Source organism: Triturus cristatus, chromosome 1_1 (assembly GCF_964204655.1).
Source record: "Triturus cristatus chromosome 1_1, aTriCri1.1, whole genome shotgun sequence".
NCBI classification, from domain to species: Eukaryota; Metazoa; Chordata; class Amphibia; order Caudata; family Salamandridae; genus Triturus; species Triturus cristatus.
The window spans coordinates 111,858,350-111,877,465 of NC_140579.1; the positions used below are offsets into that span (position 1 = coordinate 111,858,350).

At 46.5% G+C, this 19,116-nt stretch overlaps 1 protein-coding gene across 2 annotated transcripts in view; it reads left to right on the top strand.

Moving 5' to 3' along the window:
* C1_1H6orf136 (chromosome 1_1 C6orf136 homolog) overlaps positions 1 to 19,116 on the top strand; it is a 130,301-nt gene that overhangs the window by 43,047 nt on the left and 68,138 nt on the right. Inside the window, exons 4-5 of one of the 2 annotated variants that reach the window (XM_085611266.1) lie at positions 12,730 to 12,930; positions 13,112 to 13,191. In XM_085611266.1, the coding sequence (XP_085467392.1) occupies positions 12,730 to 12,930; positions 13,112 to 13,191 (281 nt within the window). The remainder of the gene's footprint in view (positions 1 to 12,729; positions 12,931 to 13,111; positions 13,192 to 19,116) is intronic. The other variant, XM_085611180.1, reaches the window with a different exon arrangement.

Genomic DNA, 19,116 nt, shown 5'->3' on the forward strand with positions numbered 1-19,116 from the left:
TGAGCTATTGGCATTGTAAATGACAGTGCCTTTTATTTATGTTTTTAAAAAACCAAACTTAAATAAAAAGCATTGTCATTTACAATGCCAAGAGCTCAAACTCGTATAAATGCGAGACCTATTGCATTGCAAATGCTTGTTCTTAAGTGTGGGGCATTGTGTTTGCTTGGGTGCGTGTTTTTGCTTTTGTTCAGCAAGATGACATACGCATTTAGTATATAAAAGTATGCAGATGCATTTGCATAAAATATTCCCGATTATGTGCGTTTGCAATATGTGTGAGATGAACAAGACTTTGGGAAATAAAATCATCAAAGAATTGTATTTCCAGCGATTGTTTGGAATACGCCATTTTATTTTCCGTACGATAAAGAGATGTGCGTGGTAGGTGCGGTTTATGTTTGCTGCATGGCTACATGACACGCATGCACGCCAAGACTCTGCATGTAGAAAAAACATGCCGCTCTTGTTTCCACAGAAATGTGGACACATTCAAATGTTTACAATTCAGCATTTTAAGATATAACATATTATTGGCAATCAGTTTTCAAACAGATTTCGCAATTTTTAATCTGCAAAGGTCTGGAGCTCGGCCTTTGCTATACTAGCCATACACGTGGCAAACATCCACAAAAATGTGTGCTATCCATAGTGGGGAATAGCTCTGTTTTATGTAGCGATTAAAAGCCACACAGAAGACAACAATTCAAAATGTACTCCATGCTCATTCAGGAAGACATCGCTCACAGATACCATTCCATCTCAAGAGCATATACGAAACAAGCATTGGCATAGCCAATAGGTCTCGCCTTTGGGACCTTATAAGTGTAGTTATCCAGCACCATATCCTTGGTGCAACAACGTCAACTGTTGCATGGCTAAACACTTATAAGGTCCCAAAGGCGAGACTTATTGGCTATGCCAATGCTTGTTGTATATAGAGTTACTTCTGCAGTCCAGGTAATGCTGCAGGCCTCCGGGTTGTAGGCACTAAAGCTGTGTACCTAAGCTCTTTATGCAATCTATACGCTGCCGGACAAAGTGGTTGTAGGCATATAGCTGTGTACTACTGCATGATTGCTTTCCTTCTTTTTCTCAAACTTGAATAAAAAGTTTTGTTCAGTAAAAGCAAATACATAAAAGTTCATATAAAAGGATATTCAAACATATCAAGTTATCATAAAAACTTGTGTCTTAAAACCATTTTTCTTTCATAAAACCCTTAAAAAACAGCATAAATATCACCTCACTAATTCAGCTGTATCTTGATGCATTTAAATGTGTTCGTAGTTTGCTTATTATAAAAAATGTAACATATGATCACATGTTTGCTAATCTACGAGTTTTTGATGCTGCACACAAAAACAAGGCCATCGCCAAGCAAACATAAGGAGTCTTTAATTGTAACATAACAAACAATGCAGTATTGTAATTATGTAGACAGAATTTCTTCAATAATTGAAGGATAAATCTTTTCCTCTCTGTTTTGCAAAAATGGCAGAAATACAATATGTGGATAATTGATTGTTTTGATGGGGAGACACAGGGACATCGTCCCAGTTGGTTCTCGGGAAACACCTTCGCTGGGTAGCCCAGCATTATAGGTACATAGCCCAACCGAAACCTTGTTAACATGAAGCGATGGCAATTATTGATCACACAAGCAAGGTACGAACATTGGCCGTGCACCAATAGGGGTCTCTTATTCTGTGCCATTACCTTGGACTTATCTTTGCATCTATGTTCTCTTTCTTGCGCACATTTCTCTACAAAAGATTTTATTAATTTTGCCTTCGAGAAGGTTTCACATTGTATGGAGTCATCGTAAAGGACCCCCAACCCCAGAGATTCTAGAGTGCACCTTATATAATTTAGCCACAGAATTTTAGACCCATATGCCAATTTCATGACATCATTGATGATACATTGGTTTATCTGTTCTGACTCCCGTTTCCAAATTGACAACCAGAGTAACAAAGGGGCCAGTTTGATTGTGTCAGATATGTAGGGTAAACCTACTTCTTTGTGTGTGATTACATTTGTACACGCCTTTGGGGCGGACAGTAGCCTCTTGATAAACCCATCCTCTTATTTTATGAAGTTCGCCCACATTGGTTATACCCCATATTGCTGACCCATATGTAACCACAGCTACAGTTCTGGCCTGATAGATTTTGACCATCTCTGGTACTGGTTTGTTACCCAGATTCAATGCCAACCTTAAGATTGCGGCTATGCTTTTGTTCATCTTTGTGGCCCTCGAAGAGACCATCATTTTCCAATCTAAATTATTGTCGAAGATGATGCCTAAATATGGGAAATTGGCTACAACTTTTCTCTCATAGATGGCATAATTTCCTTTCTGTTTCCTTTCTCCAATACACATAATAAAAGACTTCGCTTTGTTTACTTGTAGATCAAGGGTTTTCATAAAGGAAACGTTATTATTGATACAATTTTGTAGGGCTGAAGGAGTTCGTGCCAGCAGGACCGCTTTGTCTGTGTACAGCAGGATGGGGAGCCGCTTTGTACTTGCGATTGGGGTATCTGTTACCTTTTCGACCAGGTGCTCACTTAATTTGTTGGTGTACAATGAGAACACGAAGGGCGCAAGTACGCAGCCCTGCCTTACTCCATTTGTAATATTAAACGGTCTGGTGCATTCACCCAGCCTTCCTTGGCGAACCTTCGCTTTGGCACCTGCGTACAGTTGTCTTATGAAACAGATTATTGCCGCCTCCACCCCCATTTGCTCCATGACTTGCCACAACTTGTTATGGTTAACACAGTCAAATGCGGCAGAGAGATCCATAAATGTCATATACAGATTCTCTTGTTTGGCCTGTGTATACTTTCCTGCTAGAAGTGCCAAGTTCAGACATTGGTCCACGATCCCTCTACCTTTCCTGAATCCATATTACACCTCTGCCAGGATCCCTTTCTCACATGCCTAGTCTTCTATTCTATTTAACAATATTAGGCCCATTACCTTTGCTGTGCTATCAATTAAGGCGGTTGGTCGATAGTTTGCAGGCTCAGAACCATCTCCTTTTTGTATATTGGTACAATAATGGATTGTTTCCAAGACGGAACGGGGGCCATGATGCCAATAGCATTAAATACTAGAGTGAGTAGAGAGACACAAAAGATTCTGTGGTTCAGAAAAATATCAACCGGTACCCCATCTGGTCCTGCTGCCTTTAATGATGATGCTTGCGACAATGCACACTCTACCTCCTCCATATTAAAAACTAGGGGAGGGGAGTGCAAATTATCGTGTCCGGCTGTTCTACAGTAGTACTTGTATTTGGCCTTTAATAGATTTTTTTGGAAGCGATCTATCCACATATTTTCGTCTATACACGTCTGTGGATAGGCCACCTACTTCTTGTAGAAATGGTGCATTAACCACTTCCCAAAAAGATTTAGAATCACTATCATTGACTGCTGTCCTTAGTTTCTCCCATGTTTCAGATTGTAGTTGTTTTTTCAGTCTTTTTAACGAGCTTTTGTAAATCTCTCTCAGATTTGTAATTTATCCCTTGGTTGAACTTTTAGGGCATGGCGAAGGTTGGCAGAGGCTTTTGAGCAGGTATTATCAAGCCAGCTATTTTGTAGCTGGTTACCTGCACCCAATGGGCGAATTAGTTGTTGTTTGATCGCCTGTAAGATCTTCATACATGCACAACTACTTAAGGTTTATTTGTTCGATAGTGTAACCAATGGGTATCCTCGTTATAATTTGTCCGTATGAATCGGGGGGAAAAAGAGAGCCCTTCCTCAATCTTACTCCATTTTAAGGAGTAGTCATTTCGTCTAGCTAGGACAAGGTTAGGGGTTATAGTGTTCTTTTTAGTTGTACATTGGCCTTTCCAAGGCAGCATTAGGGAGATGTTGGCATGATCACTAAATTCTGTCATCCTTATATTTACCTTCACTTGATTATTCTTACTACTAATAGCTGTTACTATATGATCTATCACTGAGGTGCCCCCCCCCCCCGTAAAATGTCGGGATTACTTGACCACTGTTGTGGGTTCTCCATGTCCTAATCTCCAACTGCCATACCATTAAGAGGTTATTCAGAGCATTTCCATAGATGGTGTGCGTGAAATGGTCATTCAAGCCCTCATTTTGTGAGATTTGTTGACACATACGATAATCTCCGTTCTTGCATATTGCTATTTTAAAACCGCCTGCCTATATACAGTAAAGTGGTTTTACTTGTTTAAGTATTATATCCTCTAATGTTACTTCAAGGTCCTTTACCACCTTTTGTGGGGTCACAAAATTGTTGTTATAATAATTTATTATCATCCAATTTAAGCTATGGCTGCTCTCTAATATGATGTGAAAAAATTGTTTTTTATTAACCAAGCATGCCACTTTAAATATGATGGTGTTAGATATACACGTCAACAACCCCCCTTTAGCTCTTCCTTTGGTCGATGGGATGGCCGGGGTATTAAAACATCGATAACCATTAACCGGAATCTGGTCCACTTCCTACGTCTCTTGGAAGCATAGGATTTGATAGAGAGCAACTACATTATACCACTCCTTGTTGTCTTTTTAGGTCTCGGCTGCGAAGGCTGCGCTTGCACAGTCTCGCTCCGAGATTTAATGTTTTCAGAAGAGGGGCTTGAACCCGCCCCTCTTCTCCCCTCTTCTCCATTGGCTGGCCTCTTAAATGCTGGTCAGCCATTGGAGAGGAGCTTTGTCTCTCCAAACAAGCCCCGTCTTTTTCGGATTCGGGGGCGTGTTTTTACTTTCTTTCTCTCCTCTGGAATGTAAACATTCCAGCCAATGGCAAGAGGAGAGAAAGAAAAACACGCCCCGAATCTGAAAATGCCGCTGCGTTTCTCCGAGGCATTTCTGCTTGACCTCGGAGAAAGGCGGTGGTGTTCAGGGCGATTCCCTCGATGACTGGCAGCTGGGCTCGCTCGCCGCGGCAGCACGTAAGACTTGTTAGAAGCAGCAACCTTGAAAATATAGCTTTTCGTCTGATTTTCAAACCATGCCTCATGTCGAATAAGCAACTAAAATTGCAAAGACCACCCGTGAGCCTCCATGTTGGTGTTTCAGGAGCGCTTTCTCAACTTAACTTAATGCCTATACGCGCGCTTCTCTATCCTGCTCCATGGAAGGCGGGAACAACGCGCCCCCTCCTTTCACACTGATAGACAGCCGGCCGCCCGATCGGAAATTCGAAGCCGCCAATGGGGCGCAGTGCATCTTACTAGACGACCCAATGATGACGGAGCGCGAGCACTCTGAGGGGCGGGAGTAATTGCTGTAGCATCAAGTTAGGATGAGAAGCTGCAGTTTTCTGTTTGTTTTGTTTCCTTCCATTTTACCTTCGGGGGCTTGTAAGAACAAAGGAAGAAGTAACTCCATCGCCCCCGGTCCTTTCCCAAGGACCCTCCGTCTTATTTTGAACCTTCGAGTTTTGATCAGCGTCCGACCGTCAGTCAGCCTAAGGACCAGCAGTACCCGAAACACCGTGGAACAAGCGTGCCGCATGGCGAGGCCCGTCAGGTGAGTCTTCCACGCGAGTGGAGCCTTTTCCCAGTACTCCTGTACCAGAAGGCCTGGATGCGCCTGAAACTGTGATGAAGTCAGGGCATGTGTGTGACCGAGTCCTTGTAAGATGGGTACTGGGTGAGAGATAGATGCCCAACATTTGGCGCTGAAACCCGTTCGTGTATGTCAGTGTGATTTGGGGTACAACTTTGAGAAGGGCGAGGCTGGAGATGCCATATTGACCTGCTTGAAAACTAAGCGCAGAATTTGTGCGGGAGCGTAGGGGATACATTTGGGACAAGGTACCTACCTGGATGCGTTTGTAAGATCAGTAAACGCATGATTGGCAGGCACGTTATCTATTGCGCAAAGTTCAGGGGATGCGAAAGGTTAGTCCCTCGCCTTTAATGCAATGTCTGGATCTTGCAGGGACATTACCCCCTCCGCATTGCATACAGACACGTATACCGGCCTTAAAACGTTTTCATGCCCGCATGTTTCACGATGTGTGCAATCACCGTAACCTAGTATATGTCTGCATTACCCTGTTGTATCAGCTGGGCTTTCCGCATCCACCTTGTGGCGTCTGTTTTGAGGACAATCGCATCCGGACTTTCCAGATCCAACATATGTCATCGCACGTGTGTATGACTATACCACGTAGGTGCCACTCTTGTGTAATGTTTTTTATTTTTGCAGATTCATATAGCGCGAACTGGACCCGAAGGTATTGGAGCGCTTTACATGAGCACCGGCAACGTTGATTTCCGTGGGTTCGAAAAAGGCATACAGAAAAAATACAGAATTGTGACATGATCGGACATTTATTGGCTTCCTAAACCCTATGTATGAGCTAATCCAGGAAACATGTGTTGCTGCCTTTATTAATACCCTTGCCAAAGATTCCCATTCAACTATAGAAAATTACATACATTTATACATCTGAAGGCCCTGCACAGACTTGCATTGTAGCTCAGAAATACGTGTTATCCGATGGGGTGGTGTGGGATAGCCGCCACGTGTTTTATAGCTGGTGCAAAGAAACCATAGACCTTAAAGCAGAGCTCTGCACCCAGGAAAGACAAACAAAACTATGACTTTACCACCGTTTCTCCTCCTTGCTTAATGATGAATGGAGGAAACAGGTTTGGCTTCAAACAAAGGGGCATATTATCAAGACAGGCGATACAATTATCGCCGCTTTAGCGACACAAAACTGCCGCTAAAACGGCGATAATGGGCTTGATAATATGCTCTATAGAATTCCAATTGAAGACCATGTTACATGTCCTTCACATCTAACATGGGCTTCAATTGGAATTCCATAGAACATATTATCAAACCCATTATCGCCGTTTTAGCGGCAGTTTTCTGCCGCTAAAGGGGCGATAAATGTATCGCCTGGCTTGATAATATGCCCCTTAGTCGTAAAATGGCCATATCAATTCCGGTTTTACTCCATGGAGCGGGGTGATTTTACGCAAATGATATTTCCATAGCGTACTCTAGCAAACTAAAGCCAAGCTCAGTTTGCTCTCTTTTGCCTTCCTTATGTCATTCAGCCCATTAGCAAACACCATTTGCACTGTACACGGGGGCTTAATGAACTCTGCGGTGTCTTCGACAACAGAGGAAACAGGGGCCTTTCCTGAAGTCCAGAACAGGAGAGAGTTCTGAATCAGACTGCCTGCCAAAGGGGTGTGTTTATATCGTTAGGGAAAAGTCCCTGCTTAGCTAGAAAAGTTGAGAACTCTAACCTGGTGAATCATATTTCAGTCATCTCGGTACGAGAACAGGGCCCCCCATGTCTAGACTGAGGCATGGTTTCTTCCATCCTGCTATAACTTTGTGAGGCTTTCTTAATGACTCTGAAGGGAGTCGAGGTCTGCTATCGCCATCTTCTGTACTCTATGGACTTCTTTTTTCTATGATGGGCAACAATGACGCCATTGAGCTGGGCTTCTGGAAGGTCACGCGGTTCAAAGGGCTTGTTTGATTTCTTAGTCCTGCTCTGCTGCGGAACTACAAGACATGTGGACTCAATGACACTATTAAGAAACGGATGGGAATGTGTGTCACTTAAATTATGGAATTTTTCAAAGGTGGGCAGGCTGGGGTAGAGCACGGGTCAAGGGTTGCATGGCTTAAATTCAAGGGCAAGCACACCACATTTTTAACGGGATGAACATACTGGTGAGAACAATTAATAATTCCTATACACTATTACTCTCAATTTTCTTACAGGAAGCTGAATGTAAGGAGAAAGTGTTACATACCTATCTATATTGTCTATAATTATGAGCATACAATAGTGTGTTAAAGGCCAACACCCGAGTAAATCAAATGAAGGACATGCTTTTCACAATTTGTGTTTCACATTCGGATGTAGTCATCGGATTCATGTCTGCTCAATCCGACGCATAAAGGCCGAGTGATTTCACAAATGCCCGCCACTGCCTGCCAGTTGTACATTTTGAACTCAGACTGCATATTGGCATCAGATGTTTGCTACCAAATCCAAACCATATGACTTCGGACAAATACACATTCGGGTCTTGGGCAGTTCCAAAATGGGCTCTTTCTGCACATTTTTAGTTCAAGGGAGTGTCCATACTAATTTGAGTGATTAAGCTATTGACATTGTAAATAGCAATGCCGTTTCTTGAAATGTTTTAAAAACAAAAACATAAACAAAAATAATGTCATGAGCAATGCCAATAGCTCTAACTTGAACAATGCCGAGACCGTTGCATTGTAAATGCTTGTTTGTTTTTGTATCCAGCTATATTCCGAGTAATCAAGGTATGATAAATGTTAGTTTCTAGTATGACTCTTGCCAACTCTATACTAGATGTAAAATCCTAGGAGCTACGGTGTATTGCTATCAAGGGAGAATTAACCTCAATAGCCGTTTGACCGATCCCATCAGCCCTTTCCCTAGATGCAATTGGGTTTACCATTACCGGAGGTTGTAAGGGGGCTTAGAGCCTTTTGCTTTCTTCCTTATCATAGCCAGTTTCTGGTGTCCCACTTGGGGGTAGTCAATCGCAACTAATTAGGTCCGATAGAGCTGCGTATCTATTAGAAGTAAATAAAGAATGGTTATAGCCCCTTAGTGTGTAACACCTTTCGTTGCTCCCCTGTGATGGAGTTCTAAACCTGAGGGGTCTATGTGGGAACAGTGGCTTTATAAAAGCAGCCCAGTGGGACGGCATAGATCTGTGAGCTTGATGTTTCTGCTTTGGGGAGTCGGGCTAGTATAATTTCCCCTACTAGATATGCGTTATTAAAATTCAGTACTACACAATCTCCCTCAATTACTTTCTTAGAGTTGCCTACCCAAGAAATTCTTCTTGCCATGATTAATTTGTCATAAACAAATGATGGAAGTTTTGCGGTCTTTGTTAACCAGTGTCTCGATTTGTCCACCAATTGGGTAGTTTTTTCCTGTTGGTCTGATGAAAGAGTCGGGACATTAACCAATATTATCACGTAAGGACATGCAGCAGGTGGTAAGCACAAACTCCTCTAGTAGCATTAAAATTCCTCGTTTTATGTCTTTCGTGGGAGCTATTATGGGCGGCTGGGAATAGGGTCCTCTCGCTCAATGGGGTCCTAAAGCAGCTCATGTCTGCTCCCAAGATGTCAAATTCGCATTCCTTCTATTGCAGTCAGACGTGATAGTATAGGCTGTAGCAAGGCTGTTAGTTTCTGTTAGTCTCTTCAAGCGATCGCTGCATCATCATAGATGGCACATTTTGCTGGGGTACATGCTCTGTGGCAATTAAGGTTGTGGTCGATTTCCTTGGATCTTTTTCGCTTTTTTGGGTGTATTCAGTTTTTGAGGCTCTTTTCCTTTTAGGTAGTGTTTTTCCCTTTGCTGTAGTTGAGAGTACAGGGCGCGGAGATGGAAAAGACGCTGCTAATTGATCCAAGTGGTCTGTCCCAACAGCCCCTGCCCCTTCCCGTGCGTCACTGTTTTCCAGTACCTTATTATTTATAACCAACCGTAGCCTATAATTAGTTACCCCCTCCACCCAGCGACAGTTTCTTCTCAGTCAGTGCGATTTGATTATCTATAGCTGTGGTGGCTTTCACCAAAAAAGAATCCATTTCAGAGATATGCCCCCCCTCAGTTGTTATTGTGGTTACCTTTTTCTTCCCCATGCTGTCTTCCAAGAGTTGTTATATCATGAGTCAGAGAGGGGACCCATCCCAGCCTCCACTGGGCGTGGACAGGCCCGCCCTTGGCCCGGGCTTCCCCAGGCGCAATGGGGGATGGGGATTATAGTACCCCCAGAAGCGTGTTTCACAGTTTCTCCCGTTACCAGAGGCAAGGTAAAGTGCAGCTATAGAGTAATTAAAGTCTTTTAACCACAGAATAATACTTTTAGAGAGAGTATGCTCACCTCCGATCCAGCAGAGATAGCCGCTGTCATAGTAAATCCTCCACCCTATCCCCCGCTCCCCTGCGCTCATGCAAGGGGGGAAAATAACTGGCCAGTAAGCAGCATGTGGACAGGCGTGCACCGGCAGACTAGCTGGAAATTTGTATAGTATGGCACCGCCTCTTCGAACTCTCTTCTCCGTAGGCTCACGTAGCCATTGTTATGTCGCTAGTCTGCCACGTCCACAGCCCAGATGGTCACTGCAATCGGTGCCGGCTATCTGAACCGGTTTGAGAGCTTATTGGGTCTTACCCCCTTATAAAATATCGTATTATTGGCCCTTTCACGTTCGTGCTGTTGGCCCTTGCACGGTTTCCTCAGCCTATCAAATCTCTAGGACTGTGGCTTGAAATCCTGTGCAGAGCTGTGCTTCTCGTAGGAGTGCTGGGGGGGGTGAAGCGGACCTCCCTGACACGACGGCCTAACGCCGACCACTTCTGGGCATACGGGAGGGACCACGGCTCTAGCCTGCTCTTCCACTCGTTGCCTCACATTGCCGTTAGCCCTCTTAAAGGAAAAGCCGGCTTTACGCCGCTTCCTCTGTCGACCTCCGAGCTGCTGAGCACAGTCGCAAGATCTTCCCTATGCTCGAGGCACGGGGCTCGCAACTTGCAGGTACGTAGTTCTTTACAGGTACGGCGTTACGGTCACGACCCTGCTCAGCAGCGGCTCAGCAGTACGACGGCAGTCCGGCAGCTCAGAGATCACTATGAAACAGTTAATAGAACTCTAGGAATGGTTATGCAGCTTAAAGGGTTAATGAGCTTTTTAGGTCTCGCCTGAGCCAGCGTATGCGCTGGTCTGGTGAGACATTTAGTGAGTGGACTTTCAAATTCCGACCACAGCTTTTGCTTGTGGCCTAAAGCTTGCGGTTACGCGCACCTCCGCCATCTGGCTTCCTATCTCTTCCTCATTAAGCGCATCGCTCGCGGGCACCCTTAAATGCTTGTTTTTATTGCCTTTGTTTATGTGACGGAGATCCATTGCATTTGGCAGAACAATTCTGGGGCCGTACTGCATGAAATACACCAGGTGGCGCTAACATGTTTTACAGAGCACCATACAGCATTTTGTTCTGTGTTAAAAAAAAGACGCTTTAGCCGCACTTGTGTTAATAATGCGCTTCGAACGCTGCACTTACCCTCAGGCTGCCACCTTCTTTCCACCTCTCCTCTTCCGCCCTCTTTCTGCCTCCTGAACGCCCTCTCTCCTCCTATTCCCGCCCACACTTTTCCTTTTCCGCCCGTCTCTCCGCCCCTTCAACGCACCCTAACGTCCTCTTCGCCACCTCTTCTCTTACCCTCCCACTGCTGTGAATGCTATAATAATGCAGAGCACTTAATTGGCACGTATTTCAGACACGTATCGCCAAACAGAAGGGCATATATTTCCTCCCACAACTCCCTCGCCCTCTCCTGTTATTCCATTAGTTTGTCCCTCCCCCTCTTGTGCGTCTAGCCCTCCTTCTGTTCAGTGCTGACGTGTTATTCCCAAACTGTAGTTTTTAACCCTCAACAGTCTCTTCAAGACATCACCATCTGACCGGTTCCCTGGGGCCCCTTCAGCTTGCATACTAACACCCCTCGCCACCTACTCTCTTGCCTTACACTCCCACTGCTGTGTACGCTATAATGGGCCCCTTCAGCTTGCATACTACCCCCCTCGCCACATACTCTCTTCCCTTACACTCCCACTGCTGTGTACGCTATAATAATGCAGAGCACTTAATTGGCACGTATTTCAGACACGTATCGCCAAACAGAAGGGCATATATTTCCTCCCACAACTCCCTCGCCCTCTCCTGTTATTCCATTAGTTTGTCCCTCCCCCTCTTGTGCGTCTATCCCTCCTTCTGTTCAGTGCTGACGTGTTATTCCCAAACTGTAGTTTTAACCCTGAACAGTCTCTTCAAGTCATCACCATCTGACCAGTTCCCTGGGGCCCCTTTAGCACCTCGGGTAAAAAGGCCCACCCCCGATTACGTCTCCAGATTCCAAACTCCATCGCTCTATATAACAGAAACTGCATAATTTTCCACTCACAAAGACTCCTGCTTGAAGAATTCACAGTTAACAAAACCTCTCAATCTAGCGCTCAGAAACCGCAGTTGGCTACCTCTTCGGGTCAGAATGCCCTACGTAGCGCCAGGCAAGTATGCAGAACCCTCAACTCACAAGACCTCTCCCCTCAAGAATCCACTTCAGTTTGCATACTACCCCCACCTCCCCACCCCCCCACCCCCAGTTCAAAATGACCCTGCTCACTCAGACCCTTCTCCCCCTCTCCAGTTCACAGAGTGGGAAATTTTGGAAAAACAAGCATTGGCATAGCGAATAGGTCTCGCCTTTGGGAGCTTATAAGTGTTTAGCCATGCAACAGTTGGTGTTGTTGCACCATGGATATTGTGCTGCATAACTAAATACTTATAAGGTCCCAAAAGCGAGACCTATTGGCTATGCCAATGCTTGTTTTCCTTCCCTTCATAGTTTCATTACTTACCAAGAATACTTACTTTGAAGCGCAATGTCTTTGATAGACTCTCGAGCTATGCTTTATTATGATTACATAACCTTGCAGGGTGGTGACTTTGGCACTGGCACTACAGAAAGCGGGACTCGATTCCCTCTACCTCTGGCATTGATTTGTACTGGGCTGATTTAACTATCAAATATGTTTTCGCTGATAGCAGCAACAAAGCTGATACTGGTAGTTGTTGGCCTCTAATAAAGTACTTCATTGTTCTCCCTCTCATTCCCAGTGGCCGCCCTATGTACCAGGTTGTGTTGACGCTCTTGCGCTTCCTGGCCTGGAACTACTTTGCCGATGTCCAGATGGAGGTGCTGAAGCTGACGCAGCATCCTGAAAACTGGAGTGTCCAAGCTCGGTGGCGAGTGACGGGGCTTCCCTTCCATGTGCTAATGTTCCGCTTCTACAAGAAAGATAAGACAGAACTGTACAGGTAAGTGTGGTCAGCAGGTTTCTCTGGGGATTGTAGCGTCGGGTGCTCAGCAAAGATCTGGTCATTCTAGTCTTGAATTCGAACATGATCAGTTTGTTCAGGAGTTGGGAGAGATAAACTCTTGCTCTTCGATGAATTGTGCTGCGTTTGCTCCTTTCACTGGGTCCCTTTTGTTTTACAGAAGCTACGATGCCCATTCCACATTCTTTCTTGGTCCAGACGGCTTGATCTGCTACCACAAAGTGGATAAGGTGAGGCAGGGTATGCTTTAGACTATATACAGATTGTTGTGCGAGTGTCTCTGGTCTCTTAGATTGGCAGGAAGAGTCAGAAAGTGAATCTGATTTATCCACAACTTGAAAAAGGAGCATGTTTCCTTTTTATCTTGCACGTCCCTAAATCTGTTATTTGTTGGTCGAAAGGGGAACCATCTTTCGTGGCTCAATGAACTATGACTCTGAAAAGCTTAGAAGATGCTCACCTTCTGTATTGGTTGAGGAATCAGTTTATGCTTTCCCCTATTTCTTCAGATAGTGTAAGAGATCCGCTAAGCTGATTTGCAGTAGCCCGAGGCACAGGACATATGGTTTGGGGTCAAAGGCAACAAGTTTTCATGTGTATTTTGTCTTTGGGACAAGTAGGCCCAACGCCCTGCAGCACAAACCCTTTGGCTGCCAGTTTACAGTACCACATTATGGCTCAGGGAAGGGCACTGTCTGCAGTGAAGGAATTATTTGTGTCCATGTGTTAATGTTGTTCAAAATTGTATGTTCGAGGCATATGAGCTGCAGATTGTACCCTTAGCATAGATCGCCATCTGGTGTTTGCAGTTTGTTTTTGTTCTTTGGACAGTCTTTGGAAGTCACGAGTTCGGTGACTCCTCCTTCGGTCCGTACTGCGCATGGGCTTCGGCTCCATCCTCAGATTGTTTTTTTCCGCCATCGGGCTCGGATGTGATACTTCGTGCTCCGGCTTCGAACTTCTACGGTTCCAGCCTCGACGGAAAATCCTCGTTTCTTCGAGTTTCTTCATCATCATCTTCATCTCTCGAAGCGGCACTTTCTCCATCCCGTACATCGGCACCGGCCTTCGGGCCCTCCTCGACTCCGGTCCCGGCCGATGGAAAGGACTCCGTTCAAAAAGTGCCCAAAATGTGGGTCTAAATTTCCCCACATCGACCTCCATCAGGTGTGTAACCTTTGCCTCTCTCCAGAACACGAGGCCAGAGACTGCCCCGCCTGTAAGTCTTTTCGATCGAAGAAGACCATCCGAGATCGAAGAGCTCGACGCACCATGGCGCACTCATCGTCTGCAGCTCCACCGGACCTCTTCGGAGACGGCGCCGAAGCTTCGGGGCAAATACACACCGAGCAGGAGGAAGACGTCGTCAGCGCTTCCGAGGCCGACGACTCCGACGTGGAGGACATCACACCGGCGCAGCGGGTCGTGAGTACTGTGCCCCCTCCCACCCCCGCGCCCAAAACCAAAGAGACTCAGGTTACACCCTCGCCTGCTGGCCTGGGCAAAACCAAGACCAAAGCTTCTATCACCCCACCTTCGGGCCCGGTGTCGAAGCCTCCAAAGTCTCACGGCAGCTCGGGATCGAGCCAGCCGACGCCCGGTGCCGAAAAACAGCATCCGGCACCGAAGAAAGTAATACCCAGCTCGACTCCGAAGCCACCGATGCCGAAGCCTGGACTCTCGGCGCCGACCAAACACAAACACAAATCAGTCGGCACCGACGCTCCGGCGCCGAAAACTCCCTCGACGCCGAAAAAACCGGAGGCCCCAAAAAAGCATGGCGCACAGAAACCATCAAAGCCCTCGGTTCCGAAATCATCGGTGCCGACGGACGATTCGGCACTATTGGCTCTGTTTACACAAGACCCTTTACAAAAGACTCTGTCCAAAGATCCAAAGACTGGGCTATTGACTTTAATTATCAAGAAAAGACGCCTTGATACTCCGGCTCCTCCTCCACCGCCCAAACGGAAGGACTCTGCTACTTCTCCCCTCAGAGTGCCCTCCCCACTACCTCCTCCCCTGCCTCCTCCACCTCTTCCACCCCCTCCCCCTCCCAGGTCTCCGCCACCTTTACCTCATTACTCTCCGACCCCGTCCCCAGATCCGGACGACGGGGACCCGGACAATTACCCGGCGGACGCCCCAATGGATCCCACTCCACCGGGGACCCCAGACCCATGGGAGGATTACAACAACCCTGATATACCCGATATGCCTCAGGACGACCTATACCCATCCAGGCTGTCTCCTCCAGAGGACTCCTTAGGGTTTCATCATTTAGTGCAGAGAGCAGCACACTACCATGGGGTGGACATGCACAGTGAACCAGTGGAAGACGACTTCTTACTGGACACATTTGACATACAGGACAAATCCACATCTATTTTACCCATGCTTAAGGGTGTCACCAAGCATGCCGCAGAGGTGTTCAAAGACCCTGTCAGGGCCAGGGTACTAAACCCTAGAATAGAGAAGAAGTACAAGGCGGCACCCACAGATCCTGCATACATTAAGGGCCCTGCTCCCTTAGATTCCCTAGTTGTCTCTACAGCTAGAAAGCGGGCTAACTCCCAGTCCTCAGGAGAAGCCCCACCGCCAGACAAAGAATCCAAACTCCTAGACGCGTCTGGCAAACGCACCGCCTCTCAAGCTGCAAACATGTGGCGCATTGCAAACACACAAGCGCTACTTGCGCGCTATGACAGAGCACACTACGACGAACTTGAGGCTCTTATGCAACACCTTCCCGAGAAACACAAGCGTAGGGCTCATGAACTAATACAGGAGGGTAAACTAATTACAAACACCTCCATTAAGTGTGCCCTCGATGCAGCCGACACTGCTTCTAGAGCCATAAATACCAGTGTCCTGCTTCGTCGCCATGCCTGGCTCAGGATCTCAGGGTTCAAGCCTGAAGTCCAGGCGTCCATACTCAATCACCCCTTTGACCAGCAAACTCTCTTTGGGCCAAAGGTAGACGAAGCGTTGGAAAAGATGAAAAAGGACACAGACACAGCAAAGTCTATGGGGGCACTCCAAACACAAGCCTCTAAACGTTCCTTTCGACGCTCGTCCTTTCGTGGTACAGGCAGAGGCTTCTCCACCGATAGCGCCTCTACCTCCTACAAATCCCCTCCTCAAAATACCTTTTCAAAGGGCAACCAAAGGGGTGGTTACAGAGGCAACAACAATAAGGGCAGGGGCAAAACTAACACCACCCGTTCTGCCACCCCGCCCGCACAATGACTTCCCTCCGCTCCCCCCAGACCATCCCACTCCGGTCGGGGGCAGACTACAAAACTTTATCCACGCATGGGAATCCATAACATCGGACAAATGGGTGACCCAAATTATTCGGTCAGGGTACTGTCTCGAGCTAACATCTACCCCACCCAATATCCCACCAAGGCACCGTCCAATGTCTCAGGAACATTCCACACTGCTCAAACAGGAGGTACTCTTCCCTCCTCCAAAAACACGCTATAGAGCAGGTCCCCGTCCATCAACAAAATCTAGGGGTCTACTCCCTATATTTTTTAATACCAAAGAAAGACGGGACCCTCAGGCCCATTCTGGACCTCCGGCCTCTAAATGCCTACATACATTCAGACCATTTTCACATGGTCACCCTACAACAAGTCCTCCCGCTCCTCTGTCAGGGAGACTTTCTCACAACCTTGGATCTGAAAGACGCATACTTTCACATTACAATACACCCCTCTCACAGGAAATACCTCAGGTTCGTGGTGGACGGGCAGCATTACCAATTCACGGTTCTCCCCTTCGGGGTCACCACCGCACCACGGGTGTTTACCAAATGCCTAGCAGTAGTAGCAGCACACCTCAGACGTCAACATATTCACGTCTTCCCTTACTTAGACGACTGGCTGATAAAAGCCGCGTCCTACCACCAATGTGTGCAACATACAAACAGCACCATCCAACTGCTCCACCAGCTAGGCTTCACGGTGAACTACCAAAAGTCCCACCTCATACCATCTCACACAAAGCAATATCTCGGGGCCACTATAGACACCTCCAAAGGTATTGCCTATCCAAACTCAGCCAGAATCACAAGCATTCAAGCCTTACGCAAAACATTCCTTCCCCAACACTCTCTTCCAGCAAGAGTGTTTATGAAGCTCATAGGAATGATGGCGTCTTGCATCTTCATAGTGCCCCATGCAAAACTCCACATGCGTCCACTTCAAGAGTGCCTAGCACAACAGTGGAACCAGGCCCAGGGTCAGCTGACGGATCTGGTGTTGGTGGACGGCCGCACACATCACTCTCTGCACCTCACGATGCAAGGTCTATGGACGCCACAGCAAAAATCGCTCCACATCAACCATCTGGAGCTCTTGGCGATCTTTCTAGCCCTAAAATCTTTCCAAAAACAGATTTCGGGCAAAGCAGTCCTCATTCGCACAGACAACATGACTGCAATGTATTATATCCAAAAACAGGGGGGGGGGGACACTCTCCCCAGCTCTCCCGCTTAGCCCAGAGCATATGGAGATGGGCAATTCCCCAAAACATCTTTCTCCTGGCACAGCACGTTCCAGGCGTACAAAACACCATGGCAGATCTGCTCAGCAGACAAACGCAACAACTACACGAATGGGAACTGCATCCACAAGTTCTTCACCCATTCTTCCAACAGTGGGGGCATCCTCAGATAGACCTCTTCGCCACCCACGAAAACAAAAAATGCCCAAGCTTCGCCGCCAGATACCCACACCCATTGTCCAAGGGCAATGTGATATGGATGAACTGGTCAGGCAGATTTGCATACGCCTTTCCACCTCTCCCACTAATTCCATTAGTGGTAAGGAAGCTACAACAACACTCCCTCACACTCATTCTAGTAGCTCCGACGTGGGCCAGGCAGCCGTGGTACACCACGCTACTACAACTGTCAGTGGTACCACATCAAAAACTGCACCTATCCCCATGCCTCCTAACCCAGAATCATGGAGAAATCAGGCACCCGGACCCAGCTCAGCTCAACCTGGCGATCTGGCTCCTGAAATCTTAGAATTCGGATACCTTAACCTTCCCCCTGATTGCATGAACATCATCATGGAAGCCAGACGTCCTACCACTAGAGCATGCTATGCCGCAAAGTGGAAAAGATTTGTAATTTACTGCCGTAACAATACAATCAACCCTTTAGATGCATCCATACAGCACATTATATGCTATCTGCTCCATCTTCACAGGTGTAACCTGGCATATTCATCCATACGCCTACACCTAGCAGCGATCGCTGCTTACCTACAAAACAGACAGCATTTATCACTCTTCAGAGTGCCCGCTATTAAAGCCTTTATGGAAGGCCTTAAACGAGTAATTCCTCCCAGGGCACCACCTTCCCCTGTATGGAATCTAAATTTAGTTCTTACACGACTAATGGGTCCGCCCTTCGAACCAATGCATAAATGTGAGCTACAGTTTCTCACCTGGAAAACAGCTTTTCTCGTAGCTATCACTTCCCTTAGAAGGGTTGGTGAAATACAAGCGTTCACTATACAGGAACCCTTCATACAAATACATCACAGCAAGGTCATACTTCGCACAAATCCGAAGTTTCTGCCCAAGGTCATTTCCCCCTTCCATCTCAATCAATCGGTGGAATTACCTGTCTTCTTCTCGCAACCCCAATCTGTTGCGGAAAGGGCCTTACACACACTTGATGTGAAAAGGGCTTTGCTATACTACATACAAAGAACGCAACCCTTCAGGAAGACTAAACAATTGTTCGTTTCCTTCTCTCCACCACATAAAGGCAACCCCATTTCTAAATCAGGGATAGCTAGGTGGATTGTAAAGTGCATACAAATTTGCTATCAAAAGGCAAAAAGAACATTATCTGTTCCGCCTAAAGCCCACTCTACAAGAAAGTTAGGGGCTTCTATGGCGTTTCTAGGGAATATACCCTTAGATGACATCTGCAAAGCAGCCACATGGTCTACACCGCACACCTTCACAAAACATTACTGTGTAGATGTGCATTCCAAGCAGCAAGCTAGGGTGGGCCAGGCTGTACTAAAGACACTTTTTCAAACCACTGCAACGGATACCGGTGGTCGCCGCTAAGGTTGGGTACTGCTATATAATCTATGCTAAGTGTACAATCTGCAGCTCCTATGCCTCGAACGG